Here is a 27,328-nt window from a genome sequence, read left to right as displayed (position 1 = left end):
ATTAGTCCCAAGTGATACAACATATAAATGCTTTGAGAGCAGTTATCAAAGATGATGCAGCGTGTTCCAAAAGTTATATGGGATTGCACAGATATCCTAAATGCACTTTTGAGTAGATTTCTCAACTACCAGAGGCCGTGGAGCTGTTTCAATCACCTTTTGGCACAACATATTTTTTTTTTTACAACATGTTTTTATCCATGTATGTCATCCACAATTTCAAGTGATGGAAGAGATCACTCCCCATCTAAGTTTTCCTTTTGGGGGAAATGTACAAGCACTAGCTGGCACTGAGAAGAGCTGGTCATCTAAATTATAGCAAAGGAAGCATAACTGACCTTTCAACTTGAGCTGGGTGAGTGAATCAGCAAAGGAGCAGCCGCAAGTTGATAATCAATGAGGCTGGAGATTGAAATTTTATTTGGGGAAGGATCAAAATAGGGCCCATGGGAAAGTAAGTCCCTTTAACTAAAACTATGGAATAATAACACTGAAACAGTGTACATCTGAAAAGTGAATAAATATGAATAGATGCGAACAGCGAGTGAGTCAGAAGCACATGAGTAGTAAGTGGTTGAACTCCAGAGACCAGATCAAGCAGTGCTGCTTAATACCATCACATGATCTGCCCCGAGGCTCAGTATTAAAATAAGGAGTGGAACACAGCAGAAACCAGAACACTGTTTTTCTTAGTGGATGGAGCCAGTGGAGTTGCAAGTTAAACCTTGCTTGCCTGAGTGCGTGAGAATTCAGCATGGAATATCTTTGCTGTTTCCTGGGATTTCTACTTCTGGCTGCAAGGCTGCCACTTGATGCTGCCAAACGTGAGTAACTCTCCATTTCTGTGTTTTTAACCCTTTCTCTGGCTACTGGCTGAAGGAATAGGGTTTGTCTGAAGCCACATTGCCTGAGCCCAAAGTTGGACTTCAGGAAGCATTCCCATTCACTTGTTTCTTCTTCTGAAAACCGTTGGGGATGTTGAAAGTACAGCAAAATGCGTTCAGTTCCATTCTTTGCTCCAGGCTCTTGAAGTGAAAGACGCAGTCTCTCTGATGTGGAGGTTTTTTCTATCGAAATTACCACCCGCTCTCTTAGAGACACTGGGAGAGTGGGGTGTGAAGGGCACAGTTTCTGGCTAGAAAACACAGCAATGCTACCCACTAAACTTTGTCTTTCCACCTAACAGGATAGAGCCTCAGATGAAATGGGGCCCAAAATCTGGAAACAGGCTTTCTAGTAATTCCAACCCAGAAGCTGTTGCCAGTCATGGTGAAGGAATTCCCTGGCGGTCCAGTGGTTAGGACTCTGCGCTTTCACTGCCGACGGCCCGGATTCAGATCCCTGGTCAGGGAACTAAGATCCCACAAGCCACTCAGCCAAAAACAAACAAACAAAACCCTCCAAAAACAAAAACTCCTGCTGATAGGTTTTCACAGACCTGCAGGAGTTTGCTGCCACTGTAGTGAGGTTACTGAGAAAAGCACTGCAGCTCTGGGTTCCTTTTCTAGCTAGAGGCTGGAGACTTGTTAACAAGGCTGATGCCCAGATCAGTGAGATCAGAATCTTTGGAGGTGGGGTTGGAGCATCCTTGTTTAAAACAATCTCCTCTTGTGAATGGAACGGAAACCAGAGTTGCGAGCCACTGAGCTCCCTGGCGGCCCACTTGTCCAGTCCACGGGATGGACGGCCATGGCAGCCCCCATCCTCCAGGCAGAGGTAGCGGGGAGTAGGAGAAGGCAGTGAATCAGACCTCAGCCAGAAGGTCCACTCCACCTCTCTCCAGTAGAGTCACAATGTTCACTGGATGAAAAGCCCTGACTTTTGCCTGCCGACTCCACAGGGGGAGGTAGGCTGGCTGCTTCCCTTGTATCAGCCCGGAGTCCCCACAGCCACCTTTGTGGAGCAGATGGGCCTCCTGCTATTCAACAGATGAGGAAACAAGGAGCCCAGGCCCAGTTTTTCACCTGCTGGGCCCAGATCTAAGAGAGGAGGATCCGGGACCCACGTGCACACGCTCCTCTCACTCCTCCTCCCAGCGGGAGAGAAAAGCCCTACAGTGAAGTGGTCGTTGCAGAGTGCCATCTGGGCGGCTGCTGGGTGGAGGAGGAAGAGGGGGCCGGTTCCCGGGGCTGGAGAGGCGCAGGCGGAGGTGGGTCTGAGGAGGGGGCGCTGCGGGCACCCGGGAGCCCGCGGTGGTGGGGTGTCCGGGGTGGGGACCTGGGATGGGGGAAGCGGAGGAGAGTGTGGGGCCCGGAAGCTGGCCGATCTCCCTCCCCTCCCACCCCTCACCCGCCATGCCCTCGGCCAGAGGAGACTCCCGCCCCGCGGTCTGCCGTGAAAGGGGCATAAAAACGGCCCGTGACTTTGACCTTGGAGCCGAGCCGCACGGCCCGGGGTTTGGCACTTGGTGGGGGAGGAGAGGGGGGCTGTGCCACACGGGCCTCTCAGCTGGCCGGGGAGGCTGGTGCTGTCCCCTGTCCCAGAGGAGGGGTTGGGCCACAAAGTAAGGAACTCGCTCCAGGCCACACAGCGGGTAAGAGGAAGAAGACTTTCGTGCTGACCGCTGACCTTCCTGCCAGCCCTGGGGCTGGACCACGAGTGACTTAGCTGCACTGAGCTTTCGTTTCTTTGTTTGCAAAGCTGGGTAAGAGGGTTCTTGTGACATCAGCTAACAAGTGCTTGGAGAAGGAGTCGTACATGGTAGCAGTTGTCTTACCTCCATGTTCCCCCCAGGACAGACTCCCCCAGAGCCTGCTGTTGAGGGATGGAGGGACAGAGCTGACAGGTCAGTGGGAGGTTCCTGCACCTAATTCCAGCCTGCTGCCCACCAGCACCCCCTTGCTCTGCTCAGTAAGGCAGGTTAGCCTGAGGTTGGCTGGCAGTTTGAGAGGAGGACCAAGCTATTAGCAATGTAACGAAACCTGTGCCTGGCTTCACCTTCCCTTAAGATGAAATAGCCTAGCCACAAAAAATAAGGATGGGTAGAATTTACTGGTATGTCAGACACCAAGGGATTCCTTGCCATTTTTCAATCATAGCCCTGCTTAAAAAAAAATAAAAATAAGGAAGGAGAAAGTATTAACAAAGTAGCTCACAAGTGGCCCAGCCACCATATCTCTGCCAGTAGACAGAGCAGGGCATCCAAAGGGTAGAAAGTACAGCCACAGGGGTGCTGGCTGTGACCCCATTTACTTTCACATCTATTCCCCTCCCCACTTTCTTTTTTAAAGTCTTACTGTTGGGTTTTTGTTGTTGTTCTATTTTTTAATTCAACTTTTTATTTTGAGGCTATTGTAGATTCACATGCACTTTTAAGAAATAATAATACAGGGACTTGCTAGGTGGCACAGTGGTTAAGAATCTGCCTGCCAATGCAGGGGACACGGGTTCGATCCTTGCTCTAGGAAGATCCCACATGCTTTGGAGCAACTAAGCCCGTGCACCACAACTACTGAGCCTGTGCTCTAGAGCCTGTGAACCACAACTGTTGAGCCCATGTGCCACAACTACTGAAGCCCATGTACCACAACTAATGAAGCCCATGCGCCTAGAGCCCATGCTCCACAACAAGAGAAGCCACCGCAATGAGAATCCCACACACCACAATGAAGAGTAGCCCCCTGCTCTCTGCAACTAGAGAAAGCCCATGTGCAGTAACGAAGACCCAATGCAGCCAATAAATAAATTTAAAAAATAATACAAAAATATCTCTCTGTGTATACCTTTACCCAGCTTCTCCCAATAGTAAAATCTTGCAAAGCTGTAGTAAAATGTCACAACCAGGATATTGACATTGACACAGTTAAAATACAGAACAGTTTCATCACCACAAAGATCCAAACCCACTTCCTTTTCCCACTCCACCCCACCCCCAGCCCCTGGCAACCACCAATACATTCTCCAGGTTTACAATTTTGTCACTTCAAGAATATTAGAGAAATGGAATCATATGGTATGTAGTTTGGCAGAACTGGCTTTTTTTATGCAACATAATTTATTGAAGTTGCCTATATCAATAATTAGTTCTTTTTCACTGAGTAGTATACCATACTACATGGATTTACCACAGTTCATCCGTTCACCCACTAAAAGATTTCTAGGTTGTTCCAACTTGGGCTACTATGAATAAAACTGCTATGAACATTAATGTACAGGCTTTTATGTGTACATAAGTTTCCATTTTTCTGGGACAAATGCCCACAAGTACAACTGCTTGGTTGCATAGTAATTGCATGTTTAGTTTTATAAGAAACTGCCGCGCTGTTTTCCAGAATGGCTGCACCGTTTCCACCGGCAGTGTATGAGTGATTCAGTTTCTCTATATCCTCACCTACATCTGATGTCATTAATTTTTTTAAGCTCTTTATTGGAATATAATTGCTTTACACCGTTGTGCGATGTCATTGTTTTTAATTTTAGTCTTTCTGATAGGTGTACAGTGATATCTGATTGCAGTTTTAATCTGCATTTACTCATTGGCTAATGATATTGAACATCTTTTCATGTGTTTATTTGCCATCTGTACATCTGTGAAATGTCTGTTCAGGTCTTTTACCGGATTATTTGTTTTTTTGACACTGCGTTTTGAAAATCCTTAATATGTTCTAGATATTATTCCTTTGTTGGAAATGTGGTTTGCAAATATTTTCTCCCCATCTGTAATTTGCCTTTTTATCCTCTTCACATGGTATTTCACAGAGCAATTTTTTTTAATTTTAATGAGGTCCAGTTTATAAATTTCTTCTATTATAGACTATGGTTTTGATGTTAAGTCTAAGATTTCTTGCCTACTTAGAACCTGAAGATTTCTCCTATGCTTTTACTTTTTACAGCACCATGTGTTGAAAGGCTGTCTTTCTTCCATTGGATTATTTTTGCAAAAATCAGTAGGGCATATCTGTGTGAGTCTATTTCCGGTTCTGTTGTCTGTTCTATGAAGCTGTATGTCTATTCCTGGTCACTCTACTTTTAAATTTGTGTTTTTCCTTGACTTTTGACATCTAAAATCAGAAGAAATCTGTGTTTGGTTTACGCTTCTGGAAACACTTACGCTTCCTCAGGATCTGAGGAAGAGGATGACTTTGGAAGAGTAGAAAAAACTGATCCCGGGACTCAAAAGATGCAAATCTTGATTTCTACTTGATTAAAGATGACTCTCAGTGAATCCTATCCCCTCTCTAGGCCTGAATTTCTTCATCTATAAATGAAAGGATATGAACTAACTAATCTTAGTTCTTTCCATATTGAACATTCTAGCATTCTATGACTCAAAATTCAACTGAATTTCCGGTTATAAACATTTATTGATAAACATAGATTTCCTGCCCTCACTTTGTTCCTTTTTAGAAGCAGATACTATCTTATGGCATCACAGGACTTTGGGGTTTTTGCCTGATTTGAAGGCCCAGAGAAGAAGCGTGGCCTGAAACTCCACAGCTTGATTTGTAGCAGGTCCTGTGACTCCCAGCTCAGTGTTCTTTCCCACTCCATCTGCCTCCATGATAAGAAGGGAATTACGTGCTGCTCCCTTCTCCTACCAGCAAGGAGGAATAGAAGACAGAGGCTAGTGGCGTCCATTCAGTATGGCTTCTCTGAGTACCTGCTAAATACTGCACCTCGTGGAAGGCCGCTTTCAGGATTTAAGAGAAAAGACAGTGTTTCTGGCTCTGAGTCCATAGTCAGGCCCAGACACGAGACCATAGGACTAGATGAGGGAAGAGTTTATAGCAGTGTATGATCAGGGGCTGGTTGAGGGTTATAGACAATGGAGCACTTGCCTGTGAGTAGCAGATACTCAGGTTGAGTAAGACATTTATTATCTCAGTCCACCCAAACGTAGGCAAGACTGGACCAAGAGCTCAACAATATCATCAAGGACTCTTTCTTTTCACCCATCTATGCTGACACCCTTGGTGTGCTGGCTCGCTTCCTCAGATCTGTGCCCTCCTGGTTAAATATGGCTGTCATTGCTCCAGGCATCACATCATTATACTACTGTCTCCAAAATCAATTCTCAGGAGGAAAAAAGGTGGAGTTCTTTTTTCCACCTTTTTTTTTTTTTTTCAGTGAAGGAGGAACACCTTTCCCAGAAGCCTTCAGAAGACTTGCTCTCAGCTCCCATGGGCCAGAATCTAATCATCACTTCCTGCCCAAACTGTAAGGAAAGCTAGGGAAGTGATCCTCTGGAATTTTGAATTATTATGGTAAATACTCTGCAACAAGAGAAAGAGGACAGGTGCAGGCATGAACTGTCTGCTACAGTCCTCAAAGAAAGGACAGACAATGTGGCCACCAGACAGGAAAGGCAAAAAGACATCGACTCAAGACTGGAAAGAATTTTAAAAGGACTGGAATACTGTAAACCCTGGAGCAACCACTCAAAACAGAGAGGTATAGCTAATAAGCCAATAATGCAGATAAAATGGAATCCAAAAACAATCCCAATAGGTATAAGAAAGGAAGAAAAGGGCTTCCTAGGTGGTGCAGTGGTTAAGAATCCACCTGCCAAGGCAGAGGACACGGGTTCGATCCCTGCTCCAGGAAGATCCTGCATGCCACAGAGCAGCTAAGCCCATGCACGCAAAAAAAAAAAAAAAAAAAAAAAAAGAGAAAAGATAGGAAGAAAAAAGGAATAAAGAACAGAATGGATAAATAGAAAACAGAGTAGACAAATCGCAAAATATTGACAATTACATTAAATGTAAATTACCTGAACACTCCAAATGAAAGATAGCGATTATTAGACTAGATTTAAAATAATAATAATATGCTATCTACAAGAAACTCACTTCAAATATAAAAATATTTATAGGTTAAAAGTAAAAGGATGGAAAAAGATGTACTAGTTAAACACTAAATACTGATATCGAAGTATTCTTCAGAACAAGGAATATTGCCAGAGAAAAAGAAAGTCAATTTCTAATGATAAAAGGGTCAATTCATCAAGACGACTTAACCATTTAAAACAGAGCTTCAAGGGACATCCCTGGTGGTCTAGTGGTTAAGAGTCTGTGCTCCCAATGCAGGGGGTCCAGGTTCGACCTCTGGTCAGGAAACTATATCCCGGATGGCACAACTAAGAGCCTGCATGCTGCAACTAAAGGTCCTGCACACTGCAATGGAGAACCCACATGCGGCAACAAAGATCCTGAGTGCCACAACTAAAAAACCCAGTGCAGGGAATTCCCTGGTTGCACAGTGGTTAAGAATCCACCTGCCAATGCAGGGGACACGGGTTCAATCCCTGCTCCAGGAGGATCCCACATGCCTCAGAGCAACTAAGTGCGTGTGCCACAACTACTGAGCCCACACACCTCAACCACTGAAGCCCGTGCACTCTAGGGCCCGTGCTCCACAACAAGAGAAGCCACCGCAGTGACAAGCCCTCAGGCAGCAACGTAGACCCAAAAAAAACAAAAAACAAAAACAAAACAACAGAGCTTCAAAACACATAAAGCAAGTATTGACAACTGGAAGTCAAAATTGGCAAGCTGGCATGTCCATAATTACAGGTGAAGATTTCAGCCTTCCTCTTTCCGTAATGGAAATAACAAGCACATGGAAAATCAATAGGAACAGAGAAGTCACCAAAAACACTACCAATCAGCTTAGCATAAGTGACATTAAAAAAACGCAATACCCAACACCTATAGACTACACAGCTGTATATGGAACATTCACCAAGACTATATGCTGGCCGTAAAAAAGATGTGTTCAACATGGGCCCTCCAGTACTGGTATGCATCTCTTGGAATCCTGGCATTCCTTTAGCTAAGTAGAGAGTTCAGAATGGGAAAAGATGAAAAAACGGGTCTGGAGATCATTGACATCAGTGTTTTCCTAATGATATTGTGTCAAATCCAAATATTCAGAGGACATGTTTTGAGAAACCAAATGATGTCTAAGAAATAGTGACATTCAGAATTTTTCTTGATGCATTTAAAGTACATAAAGAGACAGGGTCTGAATACTTGTATTCAAGGTATTTCCAGTACACTTTTTTTTTTAAAAAGCACTTTCTGTCTGTTTTACATATTGGAAATATTATGTACGTGCTTTCCAATCTTATGAAGTGAAAAGTGGCCTTAACCATTGTTACATAATACTAAATGAGAGGTGAAGTAGACAAAATAATGTTTTTTCAAATATTGTTATAGGCTTTCATGATGTGCTGAGCAGCGAAAGACCTGGTTACATGCGGGAGCACAGTCAAATACGTGGCTGGTCATCAGATGAAAATGAGTGGAATGAAAAACTCTATCCAGTGTGGAAGAGGGGAGACTCAAGGTGGAAAAACTCTTGGAAAGGTAAATCAAAAGACTCAACCGAAACAACTGTAACTTCTTCCTTTTTTTTTTTTTAATTTTAAGTATGCAACATAGTGATTCAATTTTTAAAACTGAAGTATAGTTGATTTACAACGTTACGTTAATTTCTGCTTACAGCATAGTGATTCAGATGTATGTATATAGGAATACATACACATTATTTTTTTAATATTCTTTTCCATTATGGTTTATGTCAGGATATTGAATATAGTTCTATAGTTCCCTGTGCTATACAGTAGGACCTTGTTGTTTATCCATTCTGTAGGTAATAGTTTGCATCTGCTGACCCCAAACTCCAAGTCCATCCCTCCCCCACTTCTCCTCCCCCTTGGCAACCACAAGTCTGTTCTCTATGTCCATGATTCTGTTTCTGTTTCATAGATATGTTCATTTGTATCATATTTTAGATTCCACATATAGGTGATATCACATGGTATTTGTCTATCTCTTTCTGACTTACTTAACTTAGTATGATAATCTCTAGTGCCATCCATGTTGCTGCAAATGGCATTATTTCATTCTTTTTTATGGCTGAGTAATATTCCATTGTATATATGTACCACATCCTCTTTATCCATTCACCTGTTGATGGACATTTAGGTTGTTTCCATTTCTTGGCTATTTTGAATAGAGCTGCTATAAACACAGGGGTGCATGTAAATTTTGAATTATAATTTTGTCCAGCTATATGCCTAGGAGTGGGATTGCTGGATCATATGGTAGCTCTATTTTTAGTTTTTTTAAGAACGTCCATACTGTTCTCCATAGTGGCTGCATCAATTTACATTCCCACTAACAGTGTTAAGAGGATTCCCTTTTCTCCACACCCTCTCCAGCATTTATTTGTAGACTTTTTGATGATGGCCATTCTGACTGGTGTGAGGCAATACCTGATTGTAGTTTTGATTTGCATTTCTCTAATTATGAGCAATGTTGAGCATCTTTTCATGGCCTATTGGCCATCTGTATGTCTTCTTTGGAGAAATGTCTATTTAGGTCTTCTGCCCATTTTTTGATTGGATTGTTTTGTTGCTGTTGAGTTGTATGAACTGTTTGTATATTTTGGAAATTAAGCCCTTGTTGGTCACATCATTTGCAATTATTTTCTCCCCGTCCATAGGCTGTCTTTTTGCTCTCTTTATGGTTTCCTTTGCTGTGCAAAAGCTTGTAAGTTTGATTAGGTCCCATTTGCCAAACAACTGTAATTTCTTATTTCAGTTAGTCTTGTAGATTGTAGGCTCTGAGATCACAGGGCTCATGTTGCTTCCATGAATGACAGGACTCTAGTTACCAAGTGGGAGGCACCTGAATTTGGCAATCTTTCCTTCATCTCAATAACACCACTTTCTAAACCCCTCTCCTCCTCCCTCCCCCACCCCCGCCACCTTTAATCTCCTTAGAAATTTACAATTGGTACCTCTTGGAAGATTTTGGAGAGCAAGCAGATTTAGCCTTAAACTCACATAGCTAATATGAGCATGGTCATCTTCAGAACTTCTGAGACTCCAGAGCACTTTGACCATCTCGAAAGTATGGTTTGTCAGAAAGTTAATATCTTTCCATTCACGTCAAAAATCAATGAATCCTTCAGTCATTGGTTTTGAAATTTAAAATTGCAAACCTTTAATACTTGTCTCCTCAATCCAATTAAACAGATTTAATTATTTTAAGTAAATGTCCTTTCTGTAGTTAGAGAATTCTTCGATTGATCTGACTTTTTTAAGTTCGTCTTCTGAAATGTACTCTGACAGCAAAAGTTAGGAATCCCGCCACTAATTTATTGTAAAGAGGCATAAGAATCCTCTGATCCTTATTTGTAGATTTAATTTTATTTATTTATCAGTGAAAGGGAAAAGAGATAGTTGATTATTGAGCTCCACTTTTCTATGCCCTAGGAGGCCGTGTGCAGGCACTTCTGACCAGTGATTCACCAGCACTGGTGGGCTCAACTATAACCTTCGCAGTGAACCTGGTATTCCCCAGATGCCAAAAGGAAGATGACAATGGCAACATAGTCTACGAGAAGAACTGCAGAAATGGTAAGGAATGTTAGTTACATCACAGCAACACACCAGTTCCCCTAACTACGAGAGACCGGCCTCATAAACCTTAATGCTCACAGGTACTTCTGTAAATGCAAGATGCTGCAATTGTCCCTTGTCACCCCCTCCTCAAGTTGTTTGACAGGAAAGGTGAGTGTGTTCCTTCATCAACATCAACCAAACCCATTTCGCCAACTGGTGGCTCTCCACTGCTTGGAACGCTCTTCAAATCTGTGTTGTCAGGCTTGGCTTTTTTTTTGTTTTTCTTGGCTGCACCATGCAGCATGTGGGATCTTAGTTCCCCAACCAGGATTGAACCCGTGCCCCCTGCATTGGGAGCTCAGAGCCTTAACCACTGAACCACCAGGGAAGTCCCTAGGCTTGGCCTTCTCTCAGTGTCCAGTTGATTGGACAGAGAGTACCTTGTTGATTCTCAGATTTGGGTTTTATTGCTTGGAATTCTGGCCACTCAAAGAACAGTCAATTTGACAGAACTTTGTTGATCAGATCAGTTTCTGCTCACAAGAATTCCGTAAGCTATGCGGCTAGCACAAATGCTAAGATGTATATATTTTGGGTTTGCTTTGCTCTTAGTTAAAGCAGATAAGCTCTTTGTCTTATTATGTTAAAGAGCACAAATGATTACAAATGCATCCAGGGGAATTATCTTGTTAGACTGTATGGTCTTTAAAACTCAGGTAATTGCTGTAATTCTTCAGTCAGGAACAAGGCTAGTAAGTGCAGTTATGATCTGATTTTATTACTTAGAACTTCTATTAAATGGTCAATGTATTTATTTCTTATTAATTCATAATCTTCCTATGAAGAAAACAATAAATTCTGTGTAGAAAGAGTTTGATCATTTAAAAATGTTGTTTTTAATAGTCTGTTGTATTTTTTTCTTTCTTTCTAAAAATGTTGATTCTTATGAATGTTTCAGATGACAATCTAGCCCTCTGAGCACTTTTATATGAAAGAATCCTTGTGACTTATGAAAAGTTTTATAAAGTATCTACCACCACTAGAAGAAACAAGAGATCTTTGAAGACATGACCAATTCCAGTTGCAGGACAGGGAAAGTACCAGGTGAACCAGGGACATCTTGTGCCAGAAAACAAGGGAGTAATGGGGACATGTCACAGGGCACAGAAGGCGACTTGAGGGGCTCCTACTGGCCATGTCTGGGACAATTTAAGAATAAAATCAAAAATGGCTGCCGTAGATTGATAAGTAAAAATGTTAAATAAAAATAAATGTTCTCCATCAGTGTTGGTGACATAAAAAAAAACAAGAGGGCGAGGGGATTGTTCTAGATGAAAAGATATTGATCATGACTTGTTTAAAATGGAAAATGTCATACACACAGAAAAGTAGAAAGCAGGTACATCGAGATTCAACAAATTTAACATGTTTTCCAGTTTGCTTCCACCTATTTATCTGTTTATTTATCTATCTTTTTTCTGAATCATTTGAAGAAACAAAATAGCCAAATGTAGGATGCAACCCTTGATTAGACTGTGGTAGGGGTGGTGATGATGTGGTTATGTAAAAGAATATCCTTATTCTTAGGAGATGTATGCTGAAGTCTTTAGGAGAGGAGAGTCATGATGTCATATGAGTCAGGGGAAAAAAAGCTACAGACAGTATCAAAGTAAAAAGATAACGCATCCCTCAGTTTGGTTTGAATATGCTTGTGATTTGGAGACCCAATATGAAGATAAACACATTAAGTGGTAGCTCTAAATTTCCCTGAAAAATTGCTTTATGTAAAACTCATTGCACTATAACATGTAGGCAGAAAAAATTCACAGGTCATAAAGGTACCATTAGATGAATTCTGAATATTAGGATTTTAGTTGTCCAGCCGTATTTTTAAACGAGTTATGAAAAAATATGAAAATGTGTTTAATTCAATGAAGAGCATTGAGCTTTCTGAGTCAGTCATGGCATGTTCCTTTCTCTGTAGATACTGGTCCATCTCCTGACCCATATGTTTACAACTGGACTGCATGGGCAGAGGACAGTGACTGCGGAAACAGCACCAGCCAAGGCCATCACAACGTGTTCCCTGATGGGAAGCCTTTCCCTCCCCGCCCCAGATGGAATTTCGTCTACGTGTTCCACACGCTAGGTTGGACTTTTACAAACCCCCCTTAGCTTCTTCTTTACCTTTCCTTCAAATTTAAATTTTTTCTCTTTTCTTACTCTATAATTGAGAATGACAACACTGGGGGTTAAACAACAGTTACTCCTTTAACTTTCCTTAGCTGGAGTGTAGGATGATGGATAAAAAGTAAATCTCAGTTAGCCTTGCCATATCTCCAGGACATCAAATAATTAAAAGCAGAAAAAGACAGCCTCAGCTCTCTTTTTTTAAAACAAAGCTATTCAATTTTTTTCTGCCTAAAACGGGAATATGAAAAATCATAATATTGATTTATTTGAAAGGTACATGGGTGGGCATTTGTTGATTTATTCTTTAATTTTTTCATGTTTTTAAACAAGTTTTAAGAATGAAGCGTGTGTTCTTTGTAGGAAATGGGGAAAATGCAGAAAAACAGAAACGAAAACTCAGTCATCATAATTCATACCAGAGATTATCATTGTTTGCATGATGGTGTTTTCTCAACTAGTATTTTTCTTTTTTTCTTAGTATTTCTCAACTAAGATCATAACGTATACACATTTTGATCAATATCACAAGCATTGACTAAAATTCTTGCACAGCTTTTGCAGGATCTTAATTCCCTGACCAGGGATCAAACCTGGGCCCCAGCAGTGAAAGCACCGAGTCCTAACCACTGGACCACCAGGAAATTCTCTAAAATTCTTTATATACATTATTTTAATGACTGCCTAATATTCTATTGTGTGAAAGTAAAATAATCTAACTACTCTTCTTCTTGACCCCTCCTCTTTTTTTTTTTTTTAAACCACAGAGAGGGACTTCCTAGGTGGCGCAGTGGTTAAGAATCTGCCTGCCAATGCAAGAGACACAGGTTCGATCCCTGCTCCAGGAAGATTCCACATGCCACGGAGCAACTAAACCCGTGTGCCAAAAAAAAAAAAAAAAAAAAAAAAAAAAGACATAAACCACAGAGAGTATCCACTTTGCTTTATTATTAGTGAAGTGATATTTTTTTAGGAGGACTAAATTTAGGTTATTATCAGCAAAGCTGCTAAATTCTTAGTTAAAAATCTTACCAGGTGCCACCTGGCTCTGAGTATTTCAGATCTGCTACCAATCATGCAAACTCCAAATTTCTAAATGTCTTATCTGTCTTCATAAATTACAGAGAGCTTCTCTTTCTACCATTAACTTATTTATACATCAAAACAACATATGAACAATACATTCCAGTTGAACAAAGTACAAAATATATAACAAATACTGTGCTCGTCTACTTAAATCAACGGATTTAAAGCCGACTTTTTTCAGCGCCTTCCTGGCCCTGTCAGTGAACTCCCCAAACGTCATGATTTCTTTGACCTGACAGTTTGCACGGAGTCCCTTAGGTTCACTAACACTGTTTAGCCTAGTTTACATCCATTAACTTAACTAGTTAAGGTTTCTTTATCTAACACCAGCTTCCAGCCCAGAAACCGCTGTTTTCCTAACGAGATTGCTTTGAATTTCCATCTTCTGCTGAGGTTTCAGAGTTAACTGGCACTTCCCTCAGCTAAGTGCTGCCTCTGTGGTCTGTCACTTGGTGCCAGAACTAACATTTCTCAAGTGTCACTAATTCCAAGAGACACCTCTTCCCCCTATAACTTCTCACAGAACTGCCTCTGCATTTCAAGGTAAAGGGTGATCCCAAACCTTTCCTGACCATTTTTTTTTTTTTAGCTGTGCCTTGCAGCATGTGGGATCTTAGCTCTCTGACCAGGGATGGAACCCACGACCCCTGCAGTGGAAGCTCAGAGTCTTAACCACTGGACCGCCAGGGAAGTCCTCCCTTTTCCTGACACCTTTGACCATGTGCTGAACATGGTCCTTAAACATCCCCATCTCACAAGCATCCATCTTACAATACTTGTTGTTCTAATGACACATCTGTGCCGGGTGCCTCAAAAGGGTTAGAAAAAATCCTTGAGCCCTGAAGGAAGTGTATTTCTCTCACTAGCTAGCCAGTGGCAATTAGATTTAGGTTAGAGTTGAAGAAAGAAAAAGAAGGACTCAAGGGCCCTAGAAATGGTTTTTGTTTTTTTTTTGTTTTTTTGTTTTTTTCTTTAAGAAATTTTATTGACATATAATTGACGTACAATAAACTGCATATATTTAAAGTGTACAATTTGATTTTTTTTTCTTATTAGTAATATATATGGCAATCCCAATCTCCCAATTCATTCCCCCGCAACCCACCCCCAGCTTTCCCTACTTAGTGTCCGTATGTTTGTTCTCTATATCTGTGTTTCTATTTCCACCTTGCAAACTGGTTGATTTGTGCCATTTTTCTATATTCCGCATATGTGTGTTAATATACGATATTTGTTTTTCTGACTCACTTCACTCTGTATGACAGTCTCTAGGTCCATCTATGTCTCTATAAATGTCCCAATTTCGTTCCTTTTTACAGCTGAGTAATATTCCATTGTATATATGTCCCACATCTTCTTTATCCATTCATCTGTTGATGGGCATTTAGGTTGCTTCCATGTCCTGGCTATTGTAAATAGTGCTGCTATGAACATTATGGTACATGTTTCTTTTTGGAATATGGTTTTCTCTGGGTATATGCCCAGTAGTGGGATTACTGGGTCATATGGTAGTTCTATTTTTAGTTTTTCAAGGATCCTCCATACTGTTCTCCGTAGTGGCTGTATTGATTTACATTCCACCAGCAGTGCAAGAGCGTTCCCTTTTCTCCACACCCTCTCCAGCGTTTACTGTCTGTAGATTTTCTGATGATGAAGGGCCCCAGAAATGCTAATGGAACTGCTCCATTCTTTTTTATACCGTGTTTCTTTTCATCACTTATTGCATTTTTATATACAAATGCTACTAGAAGGTGGAGGATTCTAGTCCCCTAAAAAAAGAAAAAAGTTGCTTAACAATATAGCTGAACTACTAACATTGTTACAAAATTAAGGTAGATTTTTGAATCTATTTTTTAACTCCCTTGGACACCTATTACATTAAATGTATTTTCTGTGGGAAACACATGTATTTCAAGTGCCAGATCACACCCTTATAAAAATTATTTATTTGTAAACTAAGGACAAGGTATTATCCCACTAAACAGCTCTTTTCATTTTAATCAACTCTATACAATTACATTTATATGTTTGTGGGTTAGTTTTATGAGGTTTTATATAAAAAGGAGCACCATCTTCCTTTCTGAAGGAGCCAGAACCACATCCCCATCCTGTTTTTCCTTTCCCAGAACTATCTCTAAATGGCAGTTGTTATGCTTTAAGAAACGTCAGCTTTCTATAATGATCATAGAATGTAGCCAATAACTAAACATTTCCATCCTCTCAAAGGTCAGTATTTCCAGAAATTGGGACGCTGTTCAGTGACTGTCTCTATAAACACAGCCAATGTGACTCTTGGCCCTCAAATCATGGAAGTAACTGTCTTCAGAAGACATGGACGGACATACATTCCCATCGCAAAAGTGAAAGATGTGTATGTGGTAACAGGTGAGTGGTATGAATTCTAAATTAACTGAAGGTGAGGCACTTAGTTCTGTTGATGTTAGTGGGTTAGAAAGAATTAGAGCCACGTATTCTGGGTTAGATCACGCATCATCTGGACTCCTTCCCAACCTTATATATCTAATAGTGTATTCCATCTATGTTTTCCAGAATAACCTGGAAAAACTCTAGAAAACTTGCATAAGAAAAGGGAAAGTGATGCTGTATTATCCCTAATTTTAATTTCTAAACTAAAAACATTAAAGTCATCCACTTAAAATTAAGCCATCACACCCTCTTTCTTTTTTCTCTTTTCTCTTTCTTTTTATTTTTGGATACATGTTTTAGATCAGATTCCTGTATTTGTGACTATGTCCCAGAAGAACAATCGAAATTCATCTGACGAAACCTTCCTCAAGGACCTCCCCATTACGTTCGATGTCCTGATTCATGACCCCAGACACTTCCTCAATGAGTCTGCCATTTACTACAAGTGGAACTTCGGGGATAATACGGGTCTGTTTGTTTCCAACAATCACACTTTGAATCACACCTATGTTCTCAACGGAACCTTCAGCCTCAACCTCACCGTGCAAGCGACAGTGCCCGGACCTTGTCCTTCGCCTTCACTCAGACCTCCAAAACCCACCCCTTCTTTGGGTAAGTGTTTTCCAGGTAGTTTTTGTTGGCAGGGTTCCTTCACAGCTAGAAAAAAAAAATTCATGTGGGTTGTATAATTAGATACTAAAAGAGATTCTGTAAACACTCTGCAATGATTCCATTTTCTACCTATTGATTTCCTTTAGCTACTTTATCACCATTTTTAATTGTTAGAATGTGGAAGGAAGGAGGATGTATTTAAAGTCACTTGGTGACTCGTATACAGCTCTGACCTTCCTAATTCTCACTGGCCCTTGTTATATGTACGGATGTTTTCCCCCTTCTAGCCTGTCACATTTATGTTTGCCTCCCATTTTTTCTAGTTAGGAGGAGACACATTGGCCCCTTATAAACATTCAGGCCATCCCACTGCCCTTCTTTCCCATCCCACATTTCCTCCCCACCTCCATTCTCCTCCCCACCCTGCCCACATCCTCCCCATATCCCATGAAAACTCAACCATGCTTCAAAGTAGTTTACAAATAGGCTCGAAAAAGAATGCACCTTGAGGATGTTTCTTGGCTAGCAGGATGGAAAGATTCCAGACACTAAAATTATTCTAGATATAAGGCATAGTTAATTAAATCCCACCTTCTAATAACAGTACATGAGAACATTCAAGAAGTTCTTAAGCATTTACTCTGAGAAGCATTAGCTTCCATCTGATTCTTCACCCTCCCCCCAGCCATCACCATCCTTCCCCCTTCAGCCATGAGTACATCTTACCATCCCGGCATCCCAGGGATGGTAACAGACTGACATCCTTTCACTGGACACAAGAGGGTGCCATCACCAGCTCCAGACAGAGCACTCCCTGATGATGTCCAGACTTGTTGCAACTAGTTTTTTCACCCAAACCTGCTAGATATAAATAATAAACTGTTACTAATAAATGTATTATTAATAAAAAAATTTATTAAGTCAAGCATATCTAAAGCAAGACACTATAACTTACTAGTGATTTTGATTAATTCTTTTTTGGAATGTTTTAAATTATAAAATTAATGCATGTTCCTTAGTAAAAATTCAAATATGGAAACTTCAAATAAAAGTGAAAGTTCCTCTGTGTGCTCTCCTCCTGGAAGTTAAACCCAGTTAAGAGTTGGTGGTGTTTCTTTCCAGATCTTTTTCTGTGCATATACAAAAATATTCTATAAGTACACATAGGGTTTGTGGTTTTGATTTTTATGTAGATGGGCTCACACAATGTGTATGGTTCTATAATTTGCCTTTTTTCATTTAACAAACATCATAGACATCTTCCCATTATCAGTACATGTAAGTCTGATTCACTTTCTTCAATGGGGTGTTTATTTAACCTTTCTCTTATTGATAGATGTCAGTTAATTCTAATTCTATATTCCATTTTCATGCCTTCGGAAATTTAAGACACAATCATGTTGTATTTTCAGTATTATATTTCTTTCCAATATTTTTATCTTGTTAATGGAACACCCACACCTTAATTAGAGCTTTTTAAATTGTAACTATAGATCATTAAATTCTTTGCTCTAATCACACTCAAAGTGTTATTTTTCAAAAGCATCTTGTATTCACTCCTTTCCTTCCCCACACCTCTGCCCATCACAGTGGCTGTAAGACTTCTAGAATGTAAACTTGGGATCTATGAGACATTAAAACAGGAAAAGAATTTTCTTTTCCATGTTGTTTGCTTCTCAACATTTAAAATTACCCACCTGAACACTTAAAATTACATCTTATTACATACATATGTTATAGCACATCTGTATCTAAATAGATGTATAGAAGTACGTATTGGAACAAAGAAATGGGTATTAAGTACTTCCCAAGTGGCAGGCATGAGAAGCAAGTTTTATATACTTTATCTTATTTAAGTTTCATAATTCAACCCTAATAGGTCAGTAAGTATTGTTCCTGTATTATAGATGAACAAATTGAGGCAAAGAGAGGTTAATGATATGCCAATGGTCTCAAACAGTTGAAACCAGAGGCCTAGAATTTGAGCCCAGAATACCTTCCTCCGAAATTACAATATAATTTTCTATTGTGGCCTGCTTTATTTCATCATGATTGTGTGTTACACATGTTAATGTGGCTTCTACCTTTCATTTGCTATTTGTGTTTGAACAAGATATGGGATTGTGTTTACTAACATAATTTAACAATTTTATAATGCCTTATAGCTCTCACATCTGTATGAATTGTTACACATTTAGTTCAAATTCCTGCAGCAAATTTTTTAAGCTCTTTATTGGAAAATAATTGCTTTATACTCTTTTTTTTAATTAAAGCTCTTTATTAGAATATATTTGCTTTACACTCTTGTACCAGTTTTTGAGGTACCCCAAAGTGAATCAGCTGTATTTATACATATAGCCCCATATCCCCTCCCTCCCTTGACTCCCTCCCCCCCCTCCCTGTCCTGGCCCTCTAAGGCATCACCCATCATCGAGTTGATCTCCCTTTGTTATACAGCAACTTCCCATTAGCTATCTATTTTACAGCTGGTAGCATATATATGTCTATGCTACTCTCTCACTTCGTCCCAGCTTCCCCTTCACCCCCCGCCCCCCCAACCCCATGTCCTGCCGTCCATTCTCTCCCTGCAGCAACTTAATAGTATAGAATTCTTATTGTTTTTCTAAAGAGCAAGTAGACAGGTGTTTAGATCTTTGGTTATATCATATACATCTTTTACATTCTCAGCGACGAATCCAAAATCTTATCATTCAAACTCTCCAGTCCCTGCTGGTGACAGTCCCCTGGAGCTGAGGGGGATTCCTGATGACAGCTGCCAGGTTCACAGATACGGCTACTTTAAAGCCACCATCACAATTGTAGGTAAGACCGTGAGGGAAAGACGTTAGACGCCACCTTGGGCCACCTGCGCTCCTCCCTGCTTCTGGAGGGCTGGCGATGAGCGGCAGGGCACCCGCTCTCCGTCTGAGGTGCCAGCACATGTGCACAAGCAAAGACTCCACTAGTTCCTAGACCTCCCCCTGCCTTCCCCGCCTTCCTTAGAGGTCCTGGTGGAAATGAGCCCTCCGCGAGGCCTGCACACCAGTGATCCTGCCGGGGCCTAGAGCCCCTGCCCTGTGCAGCTCAGAAACCTGAATGAATGTGCGCTGAAGGGAAACTAATTGCAAGTTCCCATAGCTCCCACCTTCTTCCCCTGGATGATTTCACAAAGTCACACCACCTGTGTGTAAGAAAGGGGTTTGCACAGGGCCGCCACACAAGGCTGTGTGTTTGGAGCAGTGCTCACAGGTGCCAACAGAGAAGGCAGGTGGGGCTAAAACCCAAACTGTGGGACTTCCCTGGGGGTCCAGGGGTTGACTTCGCCTTCCAATGCAGGAGGTGTGGGTTTGGTCCCTGGTCGGGGAGCTAAGATCCCACATGCTTCACCGCCAAAAAATCAAAACATAACACAGAAGCAATATTGTAACAAATTCAATAAAGATTTTTTAAATGGTCCACATTTTTTAAAAAATCAAAATAAATAGATGAGTAGAAACCAAGCTGTGCACATTGGGGCTGAGCCACTCGGGCAGGAGAGACCGTGGCCGAGGCCTGAGCCTGGGGCTGCCTCCCTCCAGGGTCACCTTTTCCTGAAACACCTCCTAGAGTGGGTGCTGCCTTCTGACACGTACACAGGTTCCAGGACTAAAGATGGAGGGTGGACTCAAGAACAGTTCAGTCTGACTTTGCAAATGCTGCCTGGACACGTATTCAAAGCTCTGGGGTAGATTCCCGGGTCTGGGGTCGCGAGAGGCTTTGTCCATTTTGCGTGGCCTTCTGATTTATTAAGAAGTGGTTTGGTTTGGTTTGGTTTGTGTTCTATGTTGATGTGTTTTTCCATGGGGTTTTGTTTCATTAGAGGGAATTCTGGAGGTTAACATCATCCAGGTGACGGGTGTCCTGATGCCCGTGCCACAGCCTGACAACTCCCTGCTGGATTTTGTCGTGACCTGCCAAGGGAGGTGAGTACATCGTCTCTGAGGAAGGGGCCTTCACACCCCTCTCCGCTTTTAAGTTGATTTGGATTCTAGTTCCTCAGCAAGCCAGCACGAGGAAGGACCCTCCCAGGTGCTCTCAAGCGTGCACTTGCTTGGCTAGACTTGAGCAACGCTGATCACCTTTAACTGTTGGATAATAATTACTGATTGAACACTTACTGTGTCCTTAACATGTTGCTTCTGTTTTCACATCAAATGCTCACACAATCGTACAAGTGTCCTCATTTCACACATAGGGCCACCGAGGTACATGGTGATTACAGTATCTCCCGAGACAGAGGGTACCGGGAAGAGCAAGGTTCTCAGGCTGAGGTCTGGCTCAGAGCCTCTTAAGCCCCCTGAGGTTCCTCTGGAGTTGGGGGGGGCCAGTGCGGAAGGGCTGTGTCCTTGTGCTAATTAATATCGATGCCTGATCCTCCTCTTTAAAACGTGCAAAGCTCTTTCTAATCCATTATATCGTCTGACTTCCTATGGTTTGGTTATAACTCTAGATCAGAGATTGAACATAAAGTCATTAATATATAAAGACTATATCAATTAACCCATTAAAATGTTAATGACTAACTACATATAAGTAAATCAAGTGATTAAAATGTGCGTGTATGTGATGTATAAATTAATCAAGAGAATGGGCTGGCATAAAATTGAGGCCTTGAGGGACATAATTTCTTCCTCCTCCAGCACTAGGGCCTCATCTTCCTGAGGATACAGAGGAAACAGTGGCTCTCCCCCAGGCTTGTTTAAGGGTAAATTATATGTGACAATTTCACGTCATATGGTTTGAGTAAGAATAAGGCGGGATTCCGTTTTATAGAAGTATAATGATTTTTCCTTTTCCACTGATGCCATGTTCCTCTCTCTCCCTCTCGGTGTCCTTCGTGCCCTCAGCTTCCCCACAGAGGTCTGCACCATCATCTCTGACCCCACATGCCAGGTCACCCAGAATATAGTCTGCGACCCAGTAGATGCGGACCTGGGCGACATGTGCTTGCTGACGGTGAGGAGAGCCTTCAGTGGGTCGGGGATGTACTGTATGAACCTCACTCTGGGTGATGATGCAAGTCTGGCCCTCACGAGCACCCTCGTCTCTATCCCCAGCAGAGGTAAGTTTTGTTTTATCGCGGTACGAACATTTCATATTGCAGCTAAAGTGTGCATCCGACGCTAAAGCTATTCAAGGCCTCACTCTCAATATTTAGTTTTATTTCAGTGTCAAATTCATTGAACTATTGTTCATGCAGATTTGAGAAATGGCATTAAAATCTAACAGCAGATCTACTTAGGGAAGGGATGAGAGAGAGAGACCCATGAAATAATGGCCAAAGAAAGGCCTTTTGATGGAAAAAAATCAGCTGTGATCATAGACCTGTAATAATAGAATATCATCACTGGATGCTCAAATAGATGTGTATTTCAAGGGGAAGTGTAAAGCCCAACATCAAAAAATAATGATGCTCTCCAATTAATAATTTTTTTTTATTTATAATTTTTGGCTGCATTGGGTCTTTGTGGCTGCACGCAGGCTTTCTCTAGCTGTGGCGAGTGGGGGCCAGTCTTTATTGCGGTGCGCTGGCTTCTCATTGCGGTGGCTTCTCGTGTTGTAGAGTGCGGGCTCTAGGCACACGGGCTTCAGTAGTTGTGGCTCGTGGGCTCTAGAGCGCAGGCTCAGTAGTTGTGGCGCACGGGCTTAGTTGCTCTGCAGCAGGTGGGATCTTCCCAGACTGGAGATCGAACCCGTGTCCCCTGCATCAGTAGGTGGATTCTTAACCACTGCGCCACCAGGGAAGTCCCATGTTCTCCAAGGAAACTGTAACAAAGGGGAGGCTGGTATCATGTTGTCATTCGAATCCACCTGGGCAAAGATGTGAAGCCAAGAAGAGAAATGAGAACCAGGTGGACTCCTGGTTCCCTCTAACTTGCCACATGCCCTCTCTTTCCCATCCCAAATTCTACCAAGCATTACACGAAGACAGAAACAAACCAATTTCCCTAGTCCTTAAATGTTCACCAGGAAAACTGTTCTGAGAGGTGAAATGTGAAAGGGAATGAAGGAATTTCATTGAGAAATTCCCATTCACTGGTGGCCACTAATTTTCCCCAGCCCATAAGGACTCTACCTGGAAGCCTAACTGAATTTCACTTATCACTGTCTATGTTGTCAAATACTGCTTTAGCTCTTAGAAGAAGTGCTACTTGGTGGGATGGGACAGATTAAAGTATACACACATTACAGCATGTGTTTTGCTCCTTAATTTGAGTACTGTCAGGTACAATTTAACAACTGACAAATAACTCTTTTGGTCTTGGAGTCTATCTTATAAGGTGAAATGTACTTAAACATATATTTACTCATTAATTATATAAAAGGCAGCTTTAGTCTCATTGAAAGAAAAACATACACAATCATGCATATAATTATTTGCATGAGGGTTTATTGTTGGTGAGATCCAAGGTGTACGTTAAAAAAAAAAAAGGAATGCAAAGTTACACTGCTTCCTCCCAGGCAGGGAGCATGGGACCCGGGGTGCAGAACTGAGGAGCAGGGTGAGAAAAGGCAGCCAGAGCCTCTGATCCGAGCGAGTGTGGACCTTCAATGCCATCACCTCTGGGAGCTGTTGCGGTTATTCTTCTTGTGCTGCTGCCGTTGCTTTTAAAATTGCCTTTTAGAGTCCTAACCGATTCTACGAGGCTGTCTCGGTTCTGGCAAACCACGGTTCTCTTACCTGGATTAGATGCTTGGATGTTGGCGTTCCTTTAATTCTTCTTGTAGTAAGTGATAACTTTAGGTGTAACCTGAGCCACTTTAAAAAAAAAAAAAAAAAAAAGGAAGCTCGGAAAGAGAGCTGTTAATGTAGTGAGAGTTGTAATTTGATGACTTGGGTTTCAAAGTCAGAATTTCAAAAGTCGATCATTGTTCAAAGGCAAATTCATAGACTTTTAGCTGAAATGACTTTTTGCAGGGGTTTGGGGGTTTTTTTTGCTTTTGCACATTCATATAATTTTATCAGCATTGGAAGGGGCCATTTATTTATTTATTTGCTGCATTGGGTCTTTGTTGCTGCACACAGGTTTCCTCTAGTTGTGGCAAGTAGGGGCTACTCTTTGTTGCGGTGCACGGGCTTCTTATTGTGGTGGCTTCTCTTGTTGTGGAGCATGGGCTCTTGGTGCTCGGGCTTCAGTAGTTTTGGCTCTCGGGTTTAATAGTTGTGGCACATGGGCTTAGTTGCTCCATGGCATGTGGGATCTTCCAGGCTCAGGGATCAAACCCGTGTCCCCTGCATTGGCAGGCAGATTCTTAACCACTGCGCCACCTAGGAAGCCCCTGAAATGACTTTTAATCATTGATTCAATGAACAGTCATGAAGCACCTACGATGCTTTTAACAAATATTCTTGAGATGTCCACTCCATGCCCAGCACAAGTCCAGGCACCAGGTAGACAGCTCTAGATAGAATGGGAACAAAGTGGGGAAGGTCCCGGCTTTTGTGAGCAGAAACAGACAATAAACAAGTAAGATGATATTAAGACAATGAAACAAGGCATGGAGAGTGACAAGCAGGGGAGAGAGGGGACAGGGGCTGGCTCTCTAGATTGGGAGGTCGGGAGTGTCCTGCCAACCCAGTGCACCCACTTGGTGAAGGGCCTCCTCTGAATGAGAAGGGCTTCTTTTTCCTCCCCTGAGACCTGCGTTTCAAGAACAAGCAGCCCATCTAGATCCTTCTGTGCCACTGGTAGGGTCTGTGTTTTATTCTGTGCGTAAGGGGAACCACTGGCGGGGTGGGGTTGAAGCATGATCTGATTAACGCTTTTAGGTGATTGTTCAGACTGCTGAGTGAAGCAAGGATTATTGCAAGGTAACAGTGGAGGCAAGTAGCCAACGAAGAGGTCCTCTCGGGGGAGAGGGCTGGTGGCCGGGACTGTGATGGTGGCAGAGGAGATGGAGGGAACATAGACCAACTCCAGTTATACTTTGGTGGCAGAGACAAGACTAGTTGATTTGCTGGGTTCTGGGAGTACAGAGAAGATATAATTCCTGCTTCATGGCTCTTACAATCTAGTAGGAGAGAAATATGTGTAAAGAAGTAATTGCAACACAGTGTGATGGAGGCAGAGGAAGAGAGACAAGGGAGAAGTGACAAAGGAAGCCATGACCTGGTGCCCACATGCACACCTGGAAGGTGTCCCAAAGGGGCATACACTGAAAATGAGTTGGGGGAAGGACGTTCCTGGCAGAGGGCGTTTGAAAGAGCATTGGGGGTGGGGGGGGGGTGGATTTTTAGCACAGCTGGAAGGTAAGGAGTGGAAGATGAGGCCAGAGGAGTAGGCAGGAGAATCGTGAGCCCCTTCACCACGTGGGCAAGGGTGGGTCAGCTCAGACCCGAGCAGGTGTCTCCAGGACGTGACATCTGTCTCCTGAGCCCTTAACACAGTGTTCCAGACATACTAACTCATGGAAGATAAGCAGCCCCAAAGACGATGTATTATGTAACGGGAAAGATTACTGAGAGCACAGAGGGAGCCATCTATCTTCTATTAGCTCCCTTCCTCATTGATTTAATTGCATTGCAAGCAGCGTGCCCTCTAGGTGGAAGTTGTCACTAATACGGTCTTGCTTCTGTTTTAAGACTCAGCCTCCCTTTTAAGAATGGCAAGTGGTACCCTGGTCTCCGTTGGCTGCTTGGCCATATTTGTCACTGTGATCACCCTTTTGATGTACAAGTAAGTTACTGGTTCTAACACTTTAAATCACTAGAGTATATTGTCAAAAATAAATAGCATATTTCTGCACAAGTGGGCTGTCTTCCCTTTTTTGCTTTTAAACATTTTGTGTGTGGGAGGAAAATCTTTCATTGAATGACAAATACCAAACTAGCCTATTGATTTTGCTGTGTTTTTTTTAATCCCTGAAAATGTTACCAAATGTCAGTAACTTTACCAAATTGTGTCAGCTTAATGTTTAACGTATAATCTCAAGTTGTAATAAGCAGGCACGTTTCCTGCATGAAGAAGAGAAAATAAAATACATGTTTTTCATAAGACATCAGTGTCTTAGAAACCATAAGTTAAATGGAACTAACCATTCTGCATTGGGCGTGTAAAATATTGTAGAAAGCAAACTTTTCCAGCTGGAGATCTTTTTTTAATCTATCCGACACATTGCTTTCAGAAAACACAAGGGATACAAAGCAATAGGAAACAGCACTGGGATCGTGGTCAGAGGCAAAGGCCTGAATGTTTTCCTCAGTCGTTCAAAGACCACATTCTTCCCTGGAAATAAGGAAAAAGATGCGCTGCTCAAGAACCAACCAGGAATTCTTTAAATCTTCAACCTTACTTCTGACCAACAGCTCACTCTTCGGCGCCATTTATGTCAGCTCTTTTAGCGTGAATGACGACTAACTTTTTAAAAAGATTATTGTAAAATATATAGTGTGGTTTAGGGAGGTCCAATTTTTTTTGTAGGTTAAGTGACATTTTAGAGACGTGGAGAGGAATTAAACTACACGCAGCTTCAGCCATGTTATATAACTGATAAAACCAGTTAGCAGCGCTTTCTTTCATGATTTATGTTTCCTTTGTAATGTCTTAGGTGATTAGTAGGATAGATACACTGTATCCAGGTTAGCAGGAGAAGGTACTGTTCATTAAAGTCTGACCTAGGTTAACTGGAAGAAGAGGCTGGACATGTTCTAGCTTTCCATATAACCATATGCGTAAAACCAGTGTATTCGTGATCTGAAGGTCATGTTCCAAGCTACTTGAATCTTATGTCAGTGAACATGCTTGAGCTCCTAACAGAACACTAACAGGTAAGCCTTTAGTAGGCTGTGTGTGCTTGTTATACTAAAAAAAAAAAAACAAAAGCCAATCTAATACATAAGTACAAATGTTTTCATGACCACCTGCCCAGCCCAGATGTGTAAAGGAACGATACTCATTCATTTTTCCCATGGACATTTATGTAGCACTTTCTGGTATACCAAGCATGTTGCTAGGTTCATGGCCCTGTACTCAGAGTGTTAACATTCTTGTGGGTATATCTGAATTTCTGTACACTCTAGCGCACATAGTTGAAATTGTATATTATGATTCTCCAGATAAGGAGGCCCCTGGTTTTCCTACTGGTTTCTCTATTCAAATGATACAGAAATTTAATCATGAAGGATTTTACTTTCATTTGTAACTGAAACTACTATATGCCAGTCGTGACATTCTTTTTCTCCTCCCTGGAAAATAAAGTATGAAAAGAGACAAGATTGTGGAATTATGTTTCTCATTTGTTGTTTGCCTTTCAATTTCATTTATAGTTTTAACACATAAAAAGTTGTTTAACTCTGCCCCATGGAGCACTGATAGTTTATAAGTATTTTGTATTTTTAAGTATATGTATACAGTATGTGAAATTTCAATAAATTATATATATATATATACACATGTATATATATATAAGTATATAATCAGGCCAGTCTAAAAAAAGATCTTCTACAAGCAGTTGTTCTGGATTCTTTGAACAGTCAGTATTATATTAAAAATAAAGGTAAGAGGATAGTTCTAGGTCCCAGATCAGCAGTCTTTTTGTGTAACTAAAGGGGCAGGTAGTTAGTATTTTAGGCTTCATGGGCCATACAGTGTCTGTTGTAACTACTCAACTCCAATATTGTAG

The 27,328-nt window shown here is 41.6% G+C and overlaps 1 protein-coding gene across 2 annotated transcripts; it reads left to right on the top strand.

The window, feature by feature from the left end:
* The first annotated feature begins 687 nt into the window (after window positions 1-687).
* Window positions 688-26,921, top strand: GPNMB (glycoprotein nmb). 2 transcript variants are annotated; one of them, XM_057731538.1, is made up of 11 exons: window positions 688-824; window positions 8,157-8,306; window positions 10,223-10,366; window positions 12,336-12,500; window positions 15,854-16,012; window positions 16,355-16,666; window positions 19,391-19,489; window positions 20,526-20,628; window positions 21,553-21,767; window positions 25,290-25,383; window positions 25,832-26,921. In XM_057731538.1, the coding sequence occupies exons 1-11, from the start codon at window positions 755-757 to the stop codon at window positions 25,983-25,985; spliced, it is 1,665 nt and encodes a 554-aa protein (XP_057587521.1). In that variant the 5' UTR covers window positions 688-754; the 3' UTR covers window positions 25,986-26,921. The 2 variants fall into 2 exon arrangements, with proteins under 2 accessions (XP_057587521.1, XP_057587520.1); XM_057731537.1 differs by having other exon boundaries at window positions 19,355-19,489.
* Window positions 26,922-27,328: the final 407 nt, after the last annotated feature.

Source organism: Hippopotamus amphibius, chromosome 4 (genome assembly GCF_030028045.1).
Source record: "Hippopotamus amphibius kiboko isolate mHipAmp2 chromosome 4, mHipAmp2.hap2, whole genome shotgun sequence".
Classification (NCBI taxonomy): domain Eukaryota; kingdom Metazoa; phylum Chordata; class Mammalia; order Artiodactyla; family Hippopotamidae; genus Hippopotamus; species Hippopotamus amphibius.
The sequence above is the reverse complement of the archived record's forward strand: the minus strand, read 5'-3'. Positions and strand labels throughout refer to the sequence as shown.